The sequence below is a fragment of the Aspergillus affinis genome, assembly GCF_023601865.1.
Source record: "Aspergillus affinis strain CMG 70 chromosome Unknown NODE_38_length_267853_cov_87_405585, whole genome shotgun sequence".
NCBI classification, from domain to species: Eukaryota; Fungi; Ascomycota; class Eurotiomycetes; order Eurotiales; family Aspergillaceae; genus Aspergillus; species Aspergillus affinis.
This window is the reverse complement of record NW_026515819.1, coordinates 64021-78452: the sequence shown is the minus strand read 5'-3', so window position 1 is coordinate 78452 and position 14432 is coordinate 64021. Positions and strand designations below refer to the sequence as shown.

The window sequence follows — 14432 nt, the reverse complement described above, 5'->3', positions numbered from 1 at the left end:
TGACTGCTGAGTTGATTCGATCTGGTTCGCCAGAGTAGGTTCACATAGTGTATAGTCTTGTAGATGAAGACGTCAATCTCCGGACACAGAAAGTCTAGAAACTGAACTCACCCACCAAGTCAGGTACGGCTGAGATCAGTCCAATTAATGGATTCATGCAACCCAGCCGATCCCAGTACCATGGATTAGTCGTTGTGTCCCACTTCTCCTATTCCTTCAGCTCTGGTCCTCGATCGATGGCTTGCCCTAAGTCCCTAAATCAGCCGGGTCGCCAGCTCTATAAGAACCCGCTCTCCCCCGTCCTCAATCCCCTTCCTCCTTCTCCTTCTCCAACATCCACCCTTCACTCAACCCCACCTCAAACAAACCCCTACCTCAGCCCAACGAGCAATCACCATGGAAGCCTTCATGCCCGCGCCCTCCCCCCCAACGGAGCTCGGCCACTACCGCGTCCTCTCCTCGACTGCGGGCATCCGCGTCTCTCCTCTGCAACTCGGCGCCATGTCCATCGGCTCGGCCTGGTCCTCCGCGATGGGCAGCATGGATAAAGAAGCGTCGTTCGCACTCCTCGACGCCTTCGTCGCCGCAGGGGGCAACTTCATCGACACAGCGAACAACTACCAGAACGAAGAATCGGAGACGTGGATCGGCGAATGGGCCGCGACCCGAGGAATCCGGGACCAGCTGGTCCTGGCGACAAAATACACCGGCGAATACAAGGGGTACCAGATCGGGAAGGGCAAGACGATCAACCACGCCGGGAACCACAAGAAGAGTCTGCATATGAGCGTGCGGGATTCTCTGCGCAAGCTGCAGACGGAGTACATCGACGTGCTGTATGTGCATTGGTGGGACTATACGACGTCGATCGAGGAGGTGATGGACTCGTTGCATGCGCTGGTGCAGCAGGGCAAGGTGCTGTATTTGGGGATCTGCAATACCCCTGCGTGGCTGGTCAGTGCGGCGAACACCTACGCCAAGATGGCGGGTAAGACGCCGTTCAGCGTATACCAGGGCCGGTGGAATGTGATGCAGCGGGATTTCGAGAGGGAGATTATCCCGATGGCGAGGCAGTTCGGCATGGCGCTTGCGCCGTGGGATGCGGTTGGGGGTGGCAAGTTCCAGACGAAGAAGGCGCTGGAGGAACGCAAGGCTAGCGGCGAGGGACTGAGGAAGCTGATGGGGTCTGAGCAGGGAGAGGACGAGGTGAGGATGAGCGAGGCGTTGGCCAAGGTGGCCTCGGAGCATGGCATTGAGTCGGTGACGGCGATTGCGCTGGCGTATGTGATGAGCAAGACGACGAATGTGTTCCCGTTGGTGGGCGGACGGAAGGTCGAGCATCTACAGGATAACATCCAGGCGCTGAGCATCCGCTTGACGGATGGGCAGATCGCGTACCTGGAGAGCGTAAGGCCGTTAGATGTCGGATTCCCGCAGAACATGCTGGGCGAGGAGCCCGGAGTGTCGGGCAAGATGGGCATGGCGCTGGCACCGTCAGGACACATGTCGTTTGTGAAGTATCCCCGGGCTATTGGATACTAAGTACGAGATAGATAAGTGGGATGTATGGATGGATGGATGTATGTAATGTAGTAGTATTATGTGCAGTTTGATTGATTATTTATGGACAAAGATGGGAGTTGGATGCTCCATCACAGTAGATGTTATCCACACCAGTATCACACAAGCTCGGGCGAGATAATTTAGCAGCCCTTGCACTCCTTCACCCACAGGGGGGTGACCTCGTAGTTGCTCTTGCCGAGGCCAATGTAGGCGACCTTCTCGGGGCTCTGGGGGCTGACACCGAAGAGCTGCTTGCCGCCGAAGGTGAAGTAGCCGTCCTCGGTCTGGCCGAAGCCGGTCAGGTTGGCGTTCTCGGGGGTGGCGCCGGAGTGAGGGATGGTCAGAGCGATGGGCTTGATGGCGTTATCGACGACGTAGAGGTTCTGCCAGGCAGTAGGGGGAGAGCCCTCGCGGGTGTAGGTAGCACCGCCACCCTCGCCGCCGTGGAGGATGAGGATCTCGTTCTTGTTGGCGTCAGCGCCGATGAGGGCGTTGGCTATGAGTGGAATGTCAGTATCTGTCACTTGGTGTAGGCGTCAGGGAGCAACGTACACCCGTCAGTAAGGACGGTCTTTCCACCCTCAGCAACGAGAGTGAAAGCCTCGGGGAGAGAGGCGGCCAGGGAAGCGGCGACGAAGGCGGAGACAGCGGCGATGGAGAACTTCATTGTGATTGAGGACGAGATTGATTTGTGATGAATCAGAATGGATGAGAGAGATGGCAGACTGGCAGCCGGGGGTATTTATATCAGAATCTCCGGCACGAACCTGATCCCTCATCACACAATCCAGCGATGAAGCTAAAGTGGAGCCATGTCTCAGCGGTCTTTTCTGGGATCGGGTATTTCTCTCCTTTTTTCCGATCCCAATTTTCTGGAATCAACCAGCCCGCCAAGAAGAGAGCATGATCAGCGCCCGTTCCAGCAAAAACCAATAGTCTATTTTTGGCAAAACCATTGATCTCCCCTAGAGCGTTCGGGGGGAGGAACTCAGGAAAGCTGGGACGAGAGGCTGAGAGCGCTGGGAAGGCCGGAAATACAAAATACGGTGTGGGCAGGCGACGACAGAAGATAGCAAGGATCGACAGAATGTCGTCACTAGCTTCTCCGCTGGCAGCCGCTAGTCTCACATCTCCACCAAATGTCTCATGGGGTTTCCTGGAGAGCCGGATTAGCCAAGTCCACGTCGTTGCAAGGCAGGCGTCGGAGGACTCGGTCCAATGTTCGGCTTCGCGCTGCACCTTTTGAGACATGCATTTCTTTTCCTAGCACAGACATCCTTCAGGACGCAAGTATCGGATGAGGTCTCACCGACCTGTTGGGACCCGAATTTTGGGGCGATCGTCGACTGTTGAGTCTGGGTGGTGAAGGGAAACTATTGAACGTTGCCTTCGGGAGGAAGTTGCTCTGGCCAGTTTGTCTGCGATGTCTCGATTGCATCGTTTATCTGATACCGGTGCCTCAGGTCTCCAGGCACTACTGGACAACCTGCCATGCTGAAGTGAGGGTTATGTAACTCGTGCAGCGTCAATCCATCAACTCAAGCTCAACTGAGTCTGGCGCCCTGTACGGGGAACTCGGGACAAGCCTCGGAAAGGGGGCGTAGTCTTTATCCACTTCAGCCGGATGCCTCACTTTCTCTCCACGATCTCGGCCTGCAGAATGTGGCTGAAGGCTGCTTTGCCATTTGCTGCATAGTGGCGACTGGCGAACGCCTCTGATGATTTGAAGACCGACGGTCCGATTAGCTCCGTTTCGTCTATTTTTGTTCGCATTACTATGATTCTACGGCATGCCCAGGTAGGACTACGGAGCTGCTGGCGAGGGCTCAGATGTCATTCTGACTGACTGTCTACTGAGTAGAGATTCCCGGAGACACCCACGAGTCATTAGAGCGTCATATTGCACAAATTGATCAATCCAATCCACTAATCCTGGCGGACTGTTGCCTGAAAATGACCACTCAACAATGTCTTGGATGATGTGGCGACCTCCAACTTGACGAGTTGGAGATGAATACCGGGATCTTGTTAGCTACGATTAATATCGTTGGCATGGCGTGATAGGATCAACCAAGGCATAATGGCATCTTCGCCTCAATACTCCTGCCATCCGCAATACTACACAGTACATGGTCCCCGGGATATCACAGAACCCACAAAAGCGGTTGGGAATCGGTCAAAGACCCTGCGATGAGACCTGTCCATTCAGCAACCATCAGACAACTTCCCGGTCAAGAAAGGCCTCGGATGCCCGATCATTACGTGAAAAAGCAAGTGGATCTTCTCAACCTTCAGAGCAGGATATCTCCATGACTCCATCAACTATGAACCTTAGACAAAAAGCATAGACACCGTAACGAGACCAAAACACCGCCCCCTAAAGAAGTGCCCGGGTAAGCAACCCCCCCTGTCCACCCCCCTGTCTCCTTCTCTTGTCTTTCCTTCCCTCTTTCCATGTCTCTTTGATGAAATCCGCACAGCGCTCGCCAATCCCGTACGCCACCATCTGCGTGTGTCCGCCGCAAAGCACTGGCATCACGCTCGTGTCGGCTACCCGCAGGCCAGCTACCCCTTTCACGCGGAGTTTGTTGTCTAGGACAGCCATCGGATTGCCGTCGGCTCCCATTGCACATGTCCCGGACGCATGATAGCCTGTTTTCGTCAGTAGGATCCCTCTATCAACGGGACACCGAACTTACACGTCGTGGCATGCTGCCTGACATACGGCACCCATTCCTCACGAGTCTTGTACGTATGATGTGAGAGGTTCGGAGGCCATGATCCCTTCACAATATCCTTCGTGCCGGCACCCTGTATCACAATCTCGTTGCCGAATCGACATGCCTCCGACAGGACCAGCAGATCCATCGGGTCAGCCAGATAATTACAGTCGACGATCGGGTTCTCCATCGGATCCTTCGACTTCAGCGTCACCGTCCCGCGAGACTTGGGGGCAAACAATTCCGCGATCATCGAGAAGGCGTGCTGATGGTTGATCGGAAACTGGTCGTATTGCTTCGGCCCGCCGTAGCATTCCGTGCTGAAGAACTCGACGTTGGGCTGTTTGGGGGTCAGTCCCATCGGGTCTCGTCCTGGTTCTCGCGGGGCGTTTTTCCACAACGGCTCGTCTTGAAGACGGTCGTCGAGACGGGCAAAGGCGAAGGAGCCGAAGGGGAAGGTCGACAGGAACCCGGACTTGTTTTCCTTCCACTGGGTGTAGGTCTTGCTGAAGTTCTCGTCGTGGTAGACGTGATAGTCGGTTGTTAGGCCGGGCTTTTCGGTCTCGTAGAACATGAACACGATCTGGTCGCGTTAGTATGGGTAAGGTCAGCACCTGTCGGTGTATCACATACCAGATGATCCATCAAATTCTTCCCGACGCCCGGTAAGTCAACATTGCAAGGGATCCCAACATCCTTCAGTTCTTGACGTGCGCCGATGCCGGACCGCATGAGAACGGCCGGACTGCAGTAGGCACCTCCCGAGATAATAACCTCCCTCCGAGCATGGAAGGTCCGCGATGAGCCATCGGGGAAGACGCCGACTGCACCCGTTGCCCGAAGCCCATCGACACCCTCTTGCAGTATCACGCGATCCACGGTCGTATCTGTGAGGATGGTGACATTTGCACGCTGGTACTCGTTCGTTATGTAGTCGGCAGAGGTCGATCGGATTCCCTTATGCACCGTCCGCGGTACATGGCCACATCCATGGGGAACATCCCCGGTGCTGAACATGTCATGACGAAGCGGGAGGCCCTGCGAGACGAAGGAATCCAGAAGCAGGTTGCCGATAGGAGCCAGATCATGTGGCTCGGTATGCAAGGGGCCCGACGTGCCGTGGCTTTCAAGATCTGCTTGGTGCCAGTCTTTGGGATGGAAGGTTTCTGCCTGTTTGTTCAGTATTAGCTATCGCGACAACTCGATGTCGAGAGCAGATCAGGCCTACCTTTTTCATCGCCGCAAATACCTCCTCTCCGCTCCATCCCTCCAGACCCCAATCGTCATAATCCTGCGGACTTCCTCGCACACACAGCGTGCCATTGCAGCCGGAGGAGCCGCCTAGAAACCGCCCGCGACTGAGCTTGACCTGGCGATCGTCGACTCCTTTCATCGACGGCGTAACGATATTCCAGTCGGTTTCCGAGTCGAAGTTATTCGACCATCTACTCATGTCAGCGTGAACCACCCCACGGGGTAGACGACCTACCCGCCAGCCATATGCACATTTTCCAAATCCTTGCTATGCTGCCCTGCCTCGATGACGAGAATGCGGACGCTTGAGTTTTCCGCCAGCCGACCGGCGACGACGCAACCGGCAGTGCCTCCCCTGGCGAAGGTCAGTCATGTTATGCATCATGCCAGTGTACACGAGACTCCAACGCACCCGCAGATAATATAATCGTAGATCTCAGTCGAATCCATTGTAGAAATCAATCAATCAACCTTTGATATCCACCAGACCCAAAACCTCAGTACCCCGGCCCAAGCCATCTTATATACCTCAACTCCGCACATCACCCAGACAGACAGGTCAATCCCGCGGATCCATCACAGCCTCCGTGAGGGGGTGAAATGACGGCGGGATGCATCAATGGCTGCAGACAGAAAGTCTATTCGCATCGCTGCGCCAATGATCAGCTACATTATCAGCGGAATGCGTTCCGTGCGCGCATCTCCACGCAACTCCCATCGAACTCAAATCGAGGTTCTGATGGTAGGATCACCGCGCGGAAGCGTCGCGGAAGGTTGTTAGTTAATAGGAATATAAAAGGGCAGTGCCCGCTAAGTAGTAGCCCCCTCTATTAAACTGCCTCATGAATGAGTCGACCAATGAATCGAGGGTTCCTTTTCTGGGGTTATGGGATCTTAACCTTTTCATCCCCATCACTCAGCAAACCAAGCCACTCGTAACGCAAAGGAATTACACAAAAACCCTAAAAAGGGCCCGGCAATCCGCAGTGAAAAATGAGTCTTCTGGCCGGACCGCGGCGGAACAGATTCCGAATTCCCGCATCGTCGAGTTCCAAGGAATCCCCACGGGATATGGCGAGAGTACCACAGTTCGCTGCTGTCGGAATTCCAATGGGCGAAAGAAATTATATTAAATCAAACAAAAATAAAAGGGGGAGAGAGAGGCATGAGATTTCCTCTGGGTATATATGGCTCAATTGACAGGGCGAAATACATGAAAATATATTTAATATTCCTCTTCAAATACGGTATTGTAATTCTACCACTAGGTATCAAAGGGTACGACATGTCGCCGCCCCACTCAGATAACTCGGTTATCTGGCCCCTTCCGCCCGTCCTCGTTTTCGAACGATCACGTCCTCCTACTGGGGGACTTCAACCTTCCCCACCCTGCCTGGGGCGGCGAGACCGGGATGCCCTTTCTAACCAGTTACTTGACTTAAGGGATAGAAGGTGCCTGGACCTCTGGCTAGAGCCGGGCACCACTACCAGAGAAGAAGCCGGAGCGAAGATCACGATCGACCTGGTCCTCGGCTCGCAGGACCTGACCCCTAGGCTCGTTGCCTTGGAGGTCACTGAAAAGATCCACGCAGATTCCGATCACCTACCCATACGGACCCTTATCGACATCCAAACCAAGACCCCGGAGGCGTAGCGGCGCCGCAACTGGAAAGCGTACAAAGTGAAAGATCTACAGGCTTTTGTAGACCTGAACCTACACAGCAAGGCCTTTCTACTTGAGAATAAGCAGCACATTAAACTCGCAATGGAGTTCCTTATTTGAAACTGTAAATCAAGGAATATCAACGTCTACCCTGTGGGCACGACCAAGCAGGTGGGCGAACCCGTCTTTTACCCCGGAATGCCGAGAGATGATCAAGATCACTCGTAAATTCAGGCGTGCATATACCGAGACCTGCATAGCTATGGGCCCTACCGATCCCACTACGGGGCTGGGCTGGGACCGGTATGCGAAGGTCAGAAACCGCAAAGGAAAAGTGCTGGCGAGGGCCCTACGGCAGGGACACCGGACCTGGGTCAGAAAGGCCACCGAGGCAGGCCCCCAAGGCATGTGGAGATTGATTGATTGATTGATTGATTGAGTGGGTAAATCCCTTACATGAAGCCCTGTTCTTTCATGTCCAAGCCTTGGCTTAGAAAAGGACAATTTCCAAGCAACATGTAGGCATAGCTGGCATAATAGTCAATGCGTAGTACATGTGTAAGTAGATGTTATACCAAAAGTTCGCACGGAAATCAGTGATATGATATCATAGCTTACGCTTGGTAGTACAGAGGAATCGTAGCTCTTAGGAAACCCAGAGTGGCTCTCGGGATCCTTGTTGGTCTCCAGAATCTCGAACGCCCCTGACTGCTTTGTAAACTAATACCCTGAAATAGAAAGATAATGCCTTGAGACTATTTAAACTCGCAAAGGGCTCCCTTCTCTAGCAATCTCGGTTAGTCACTCTTAAGTGAAAAGTGCTCAATTACTTTCAATTTCTGCATTAATGGTCCGTCGAAAGAAAGTCCTTTTGGGTCGCTTCTGGTACTAGTTCGAGGCCTTTGTTGTGGACGAGCCTTGATGTTTTTTGCGCAAGGGAAGTGTAACCAGAGTAGACGCAGTAAATTATTATTTTGTTGGCTTTGTTCATTATTACAGAATCTATAAACTGTGGCGGGAGAATGATATGCCCGGCGTATCCGTGGCTACAATTTGGGAGCTGTGTTATGGATCAAACAGGTTAGTTTAATTGTCGTCATTACACTAGTTATTTGATGGGTCGACTGAACTCATGCCCTCAGCGGACTTGTTTTGTCTAACGTCAATATTCAGGCATCTACTATCGCTATTTAGGTTTTCTAAACCTGAAATGTACCACTTCACCAGGGCGAACTTTGAGCTTCAGCAAAGCCAATGGTAGCATTTGTGCCTTGATTCGCTTCCTAGACGTTCCCTCGTCCGGCTGCTACAGAACTTACCTGATGTTTCTGCAGTGTTGCACAGCTCCGTGAGCGCTCCTCTGATAAGAGCCATTACGCTCTTTCCTCTTATTCGTGATCGTATCATTACACTGACACCTGACGCTTCGATAGGACTCCCTCCCTCGAACCTCCTCCGGTCCGCCCTCTTATTCCACCTCGTTCAGCTGCCCCGGTCCCAGAGACCGTACAAAATACTAAAGGAAAGGGACGCGGGCAACTTCAGCAGTCTGAGAGAGTGTTAGAGAGGAGGAACAAAGGAACATATACGTCCGAGCGTTTTAAAGACGAAAAAGCAAGCGTTGCCCGATCTTCCAGAGGCAAAGGGCAGGCAGGGAAGGAGGGTTCGCCCGATCCTATCGTTCAGGCGTTTACTGTACCTTTGAAGACATTCAGGGTCAAAATTCCAGACTGCTATAGTGCAGCTATGGTCTCTCCAGAGCGAGATCAGTGGAAAGACGCTATGGACAGACAGATTGAACCTCTTGAGCTTATTCACGTATGGGAGACCGTCGATATGCCGTGCCCGAAGCCCCATATCTTGCCGGGAAAATAGGTATATGCTGTCAAAGGCGATTCCAACAACAACGTCACACAATTTAAAGCGAGATGGGTGGTATGCGGAAATTGGCAACAGAAAGGGATTGATTATGATCAGGTCTCGTCCCCTGTGACCGTGGATAACCCGGTTAAGATCTTCCTGATTACTGTGGCGGTACGGCACTTGAAATGGATACAAATCGACATGACAACTGCATATCTGAATGCGGAGTTGAAATCCCGTATAATTTATATGAAGTAACCCACTGGCTTCAAAGATTCAGGGTCCCCGAAGGTATGCAGATTGCTGCGTGCCCTTTATGGACTGAAACAGGCGGGATTACTATGGAATGAGTTTTCGATACGGCTATTCGCGACCTCGGACTGTCTCCCACAGAGCCGCCTTCCTGCTTCTACACTAACGGCAACTGTATGATCATTATCTACGTGGATGATTCGATTATCGCGGCCCCTACAGATGAAATCGTCACTTCATTTCTTGATCAGCCCACTGAGCGCTTTGAATTAAAAGTCCTTGGCGAGCCAACTCGCTTCCTTGGCTACAACATCAAACGCGATTATCAGAATAATACGATTGCGCTCGGGCAAAGTGCTTACACCGAGAAAATCCTGAATGGGACACAATACAGCTTATCACCTGCAAAATTGCCTATGATGCCTGGCTGAAAACCTTCTGATAGTCCCGTTATGGATGCGGCAGGGCTTCATTCTTTTTTCAAGCAAATGTGACATCTGAATTGGTTAACGAAAACCCGCCCTGATATGCAATATGCAACTTCAACTCTTCTGCGCAGGAATACGAAGGCAAATAAAGCGGATATGGCCACTGCCTTGCACACACTCGGCTACCTGCTCCAGAATTCCAGATATGGCCTCATCCTGGGCAAGGATCCTGATGGACATCTCTACGGCTACGTCGACTCATCCCACGCCGATCAGGAAGGCGCTAAATCGACTGAATCCTTCATATTCTTCTACAAAGGGTCCCCGATCTCCTGGAGATCGAAGGCGCAGTCAATCGTTGCCCCTAGATCATCGCTCGCGGAGTTTATTGCATGGGCTTCAGCAGTCAAGGAGGCGTTATTTCTGAAGCGTCTCATTGAACCTGTGGATGGGTGCATTACCGAGCCCATATTAATTTACACCAATTCGGCAAATGCGTTGTCCTTGCTCAACAAACCGAGCTATTCCCCTACATTGAAAGGGATTGGTATTCGCTTCTTTTTCGTGAAGGATGCCGTGGCGGACGATTTGGTCAGATTTGAATACGTTGCTTCAGAGGAAAACGTCGCCGACACCAAGCCGCTTCCCGGCCCGAAGTTTGACCGTTTCTACGCCAAACTCAATTAGGAGACGGACTCTGTTTTTCAAACTGCGATTCTTATTGCATTTTCGACCGATTTGGACCCCGTTTGCTCTGATCGAGCGCCTGCAGCCATATGGGGGGTGTTGGAGCCTGCTAGTATGGCTTGCGGCGCTAGGCTGCACGTAGTTAGTCAGTCAGCTGAGCTGACCCACACTGGGCCGCTGCATTTCTAGAACCTCTGCAGTTGTAGTATTAGAGATAATCAAGCGTTTCCATCTGATTCCCTAGCACTTTCAGAGCCGACGCTCATAATCTAATGCTAAAGGGTACGTAAGTTTATATGCGCCGAAGTCTAGGTTAGGAAGAGTGTAATTGGAGCAGATAACCCCCGAAATGGAAGAGAGTCTGCTGAAACGCTACCTAATAGTGAACTATGTTTGATGTGCGGCATAGATCGCGTCCACGCCTGACGTAAGTCATTGTGCCTTGTCCAGCACCGGCGCAAACCGGCTTTTCATCCGTAGAGACCTCCCATAGAGCAGGAACACCACGGGGATGGGGATTAGGACGGCAGCAACACAGCCTAACAAGGTACCAGCCCACTGGATTCCCATGCCGGCGAACATCTGCCGGGAGAATAGCGGGAACCCTGCTGCCACCAGGGAACGGCAGAAGGTGTTTGCTGCTAATGCCGAGGCGGCGCTGCAATGGTTAGCCGGAACAAAGTAAAAAGGGAGATAAGAGCAAGGTGGTACGCTACTGACTAGGCAAGATACGTGTCGATCAGGTAATTGAACAACTGGATGAAGATAATCAGCAGGCCGGCGCCCGTGAAGAGGCCGCTGAGCGTCGGCGTGATCCAGTGAATGCTGCGCGTGAACCCGGTCCAGCCGAGCCAGAAGAGCCCTGCCGAGAAGAGCACGCCGCCGACGACGACAGGGGGCAACCGCCACTCGGGGACGGGGATGTTATTGTTGGCCTGTAGCTTGGCATTGTATTCCTTGCTCACGTAGAGCATGTAGAGTGTTGCAACAAGGAGACCAACGATGATGGCCAGCAGCGGGAGCCCGCCGATACCGGCCGACATGCCGTAAACGCCCTGGAAGATGCTGGTGTAGGCGGACAGAAAGCAGTATAGTAGGCCGTAAATGAAGCTAAGATAGATCGTCACGGCCATAATCAGGGGTTCTTTGAAGAGCATCTGCAGGGGCCGGCCCAGGTTGTTGATTATTAGGTCTTGTAGGTCGGTTTCGATCTGCTCCTGCTTGGCATGAATGCCCCAATTGCCAGTAATGCGACGCAGCTTGGAGGCCTTAGATACTAGAATAACGGGTGCATAGGTCTCCTTAAGAAAGAGGAGATTGAGGACAAAAGCTCCGTATCCCATGAAGGAGGGTATGTAGGCGGTCCAGCGCCAGCCGAGATACGACTCGTCAATAAATCCGCCAACACACGGTGCGATCAACGGCCCCAAGAAGACGGTGTTGGCGAAGAGGGCGATAGCAACTCCACGCGTGCGGTTGTCGTACATGTCAGCGAAGATGGCGGCAACGTTGATGAGCGGGCTACTGCCGAAGACACCGCCGAAGAAGCGACAGATCATCAGGGTCTGGAGATCCTTCGACACGGCGACGGCAGTGTTGAAAATGCCGAAACCCAGCATGGCCACGACAATAGGGAGGCGGCGACCGTGGCGTTCGGAGAAAGGCGCCCAGACCAGGGGGCCGCACGCGTAACCGGCGATGTAGAGCGAGCTGGCCAGGGCAGCTACTTCGATATCGACGCCAAAGTGTTTGGCCACCTGGCTCATGGACGGGCTGAAGACGGCCGAGTCGAAGGTCGAACTGACGCAGGTGAAGGCGAGGATTGCACTGATGTAGAGTCTGGAGAGTCAGGATGCTGTCTGCCAGTTGAAACAGGGGGCAAGGGGTGAACTACCTGGTCCTCATCGGCCAGTTCTGGGCAAAAGCCGGGTCATCTGGGCCGTCAAAGTCGACGACATATTCCTCACGGTTCGGTAGCAGAGGTGGAAGTGACCTACCTCGCCCAAATGACATTGCTTGGGTTGCTCCGTCCGAGGGAAGGCTGCGTTCCACGTCGACCTCGACTGCTCGGGGTTCAAGGTCGTAAAGCTGCAGGCCGGTACTGCTCATATCGAATGGCTGTGTTAGGGTTGAATGTTCCTTCGAAGCAAGTCTACCAGACAGGTCGACTATCGATTCTCTCTCGACAATGCGCGAGAACTCGAATTCTCTGTCAGTTTTGTGTATGCCGCCGGTCTGTGCTTGGCCGCAGCAGCGAGTCCTGCGAGTGCAGATTTGAATGTGATACGGCATACAAATGTCCATGGACACAGAGCAGCAGTGCATCAGAAACCTGTGCCGATATATCCGGTTTGAAAGCCACGGTGGTGATAAGTCGCCAAGGGAACCCCCACCGAGCTTTAGGAGTCAAGGGACTCACCGCGTGGGAGAAAAGGGCAGCTTCGAGTGCCGATGCAACCGAGAACAGGGCCATGGGACCCACGATGGTTGTGAATTTATGACCAAGCGTGGCATTGGTCGGGCATAAGTAGTACTTACTACCAAGGCCACTAATAGGCCTCTAGATCAAGTGGGTGTTTCAGCCATGCAGGCCAGAGAATGTAAATGGCAGGCCCAGGGTGGATAACGAGCCCACAACGGACAAGGAGCAGGGTGTCTTTATCGACGACTCGTTTATCTCACCCTTTGCTTGACTGGAAGACTCAGCGAGGCGATGACAAGGGGCGTTCCAACCCAACTCTGTTCCACCCTCGATCCATGTTCACTTGCTAACCCCGAGCTATCTCTGTTCTGGATTCTACCCGACGAAGGTAGCGGGGCCTTGTCGAAAGCCTTTTCACTGTCATGGCGCCGAATCTAGCTTCACAGCTAGGATGTAGTATAAAAGACCATGACTGGTATCTTCGTTGCTTTTGCATCTCGACTACACCGTTTCCTTTCCAGCTAGCAATATGTACTCTACCATGTTTACAGCAGGACTTTTTTTCCTCCAAGCGGCTCTCGCTGCGCCGCACTACTCAAGTGGCTACCATTCCAAGCCCGCTTCCACCGTTTTTCAGCTCGAGCGCAATGGCAGTTGGTTCGAGAATCTTGCTGTGCGGTCCGATGGCACCCTTCTCGCTACGCGCATCGACGCCCCCGAGATCTGGTCCATCGAGCCGAACAACAACAGCAGCCATCCGAGGCTCGGCTCGCTCCTCGTCACCTTCCCCGACGCCATGAGCACGCTGGGCATTGCAGAGATCGATTGTGATGTCTTCGCCGTCGTTGCCGGCAACCTCTCCCTCCCCAACATCATCCCGACCCATGGCTCCTTTGTCATCTGGACCGTTGACCTCACCCGCGCAACCCCCTCGACCCAAGTTCTAGCACACATGCCATCTGGGGAATTTCTAGACGGCATGACCAAGTTTAGCGACGATCTCCTCCTTATTGCAGACGCTTCCAAGGGGGCAATCTGGCGTCTCAACGTGAGAACGGGCGAACACTCGGTAGCCCTATCCCATGCCTCAATGGGCCCGGCCACCGGGCAGCCCGTGACGGTAGGGGTGAACGGGCTCAAAGTGCTAGGTAACTACGTCTACTACACCAGTACCAGCCAGGAAGTCTATGCGCGTATACCGGTTGACGATAACGCGACGGCTGTAGGCCCGGTCGAGATCATCACCAGCGGATTTTACTTTGATGGCCTTGCGCTGATGGCTGATGGGACGGCGTACCTCACGACGAATCCACAGAACGAGGTGATAGAGGTCTCACCCGAGGGACGTGTCCGGTTGTTTGCAGGGAACCAGTTCATGCTGACGGTGGGCGGGTCGACTGCTGCCACCATAGATCAGGAACGTTCGATTCTGCATGTGGCGACCAGTGGTGCTCAGTTTGCGCCAGTTATGGGCCGCATGGAGCCTGCGAAGATTGTGGCCATTTCTTTATAGATTGTTTGCTGTACGATAGAGTATCATTTATGCCTTTCCATTGATCTTGTAACCTCTGGTCGGGGTT

General features: G+C 53.2%; 7 protein-coding genes across 7 annotated transcripts; 4 read left to right on the top strand and 3 right to left on the bottom strand.

Moving 5' to 3' along the window:
* Positions 1-396: 396 nt before the first annotated feature.
* On the top strand, positions 397-1542 carry KD926_006821 (aryl-alcohol dehydrogenase; the record flags this gene model as incomplete). The annotated part of the gene is made up of 1 exon (XM_053099833.1): positions 397-1542. The coding sequence occupies one exon, from the start codon at positions 397-399 to the stop codon at positions 1540-1542; it is 1146 nt and encodes a 381-aa protein (XP_052956406.1).
* A 161-nt stretch (positions 1543-1703) lies between these two features.
* Positions 1704-2230, bottom strand: KD926_006820 (uncharacterized protein; the record flags this gene model as incomplete). Its single annotated transcript, XM_053099832.1, has 2 exons — positions 1704-2059; positions 2116-2230. 2 exons carry the CDS (start codon positions 2228-2230, stop codon positions 1704-1706), a joined length of 471 nt encoding a protein of 156 aa, XP_052956405.1.
* A 1710-nt stretch (positions 2231-3940) lies between these two features.
* On the bottom strand, positions 3941-5987 carry KD926_006819 (GMC family oxidoreductase; the record flags this gene model as incomplete). The annotated part of the gene is made up of 6 exons (XM_053099831.1): positions 3941-4215; positions 4263-4866; positions 4917-5453; positions 5512-5728; positions 5773-5892; positions 5950-5987. The coding sequence occupies 6 exons, from the start codon at positions 5985-5987 to the stop codon at positions 3941-3943; spliced, it is 1791 nt and encodes a 596-aa protein (XP_052956404.1).
* A 208-nt stretch (positions 5988-6195) lies between these two features.
* Positions 6196-7191, top strand: KD926_006818 (uncharacterized protein; the record flags this gene model as incomplete). The annotated part of the gene is made up of 2 exons (XM_053099829.1): positions 6196-6313; positions 6806-7191. The coding sequence occupies 2 exons, from the start codon at positions 6196-6198 to the stop codon at positions 7189-7191; spliced, it is 504 nt and encodes a 167-aa protein (XP_052956403.1).
* A 2651-nt stretch (positions 7192-9842) lies between these two features.
* KD926_006817 (Ty1/Copia family ribonuclease HI) lies at positions 9843-10430 on the top strand (the record flags this gene model as incomplete). Its single annotated transcript, XM_053099828.1, has 1 exon — positions 9843-10430. The coding sequence occupies one exon, from the start codon at positions 9843-9845 to the stop codon at positions 10428-10430; it is 588 nt and encodes a 195-aa protein (XP_052956402.1).
* A 432-nt stretch (positions 10431-10862) lies between these two features.
* Positions 10863-12903, bottom strand: KD926_006816 (MFS transporter; the record flags this gene model as incomplete). The annotated part of the gene is made up of 4 exons (XM_053099827.1): positions 10863-11088; positions 11151-12269; positions 12325-12665; positions 12739-12903. 4 exons carry the CDS (start codon positions 12901-12903, stop codon positions 10863-10865), a joined length of 1851 nt encoding a protein of 616 aa, XP_052956401.1.
* Positions 12904-13381: 478 nt separating this feature from the next.
* KD926_006815 (uncharacterized protein) lies at positions 13382-14365 on the top strand (the record flags this gene model as incomplete). The annotated part of the gene is made up of 1 exon (XM_053099826.1): positions 13382-14365. One exon carries the CDS (start codon positions 13382-13384, stop codon positions 14363-14365), a length of 984 nt encoding a protein of 327 aa, XP_052956400.1.
* Positions 14366-14432: the final 67 nt, after the last annotated feature.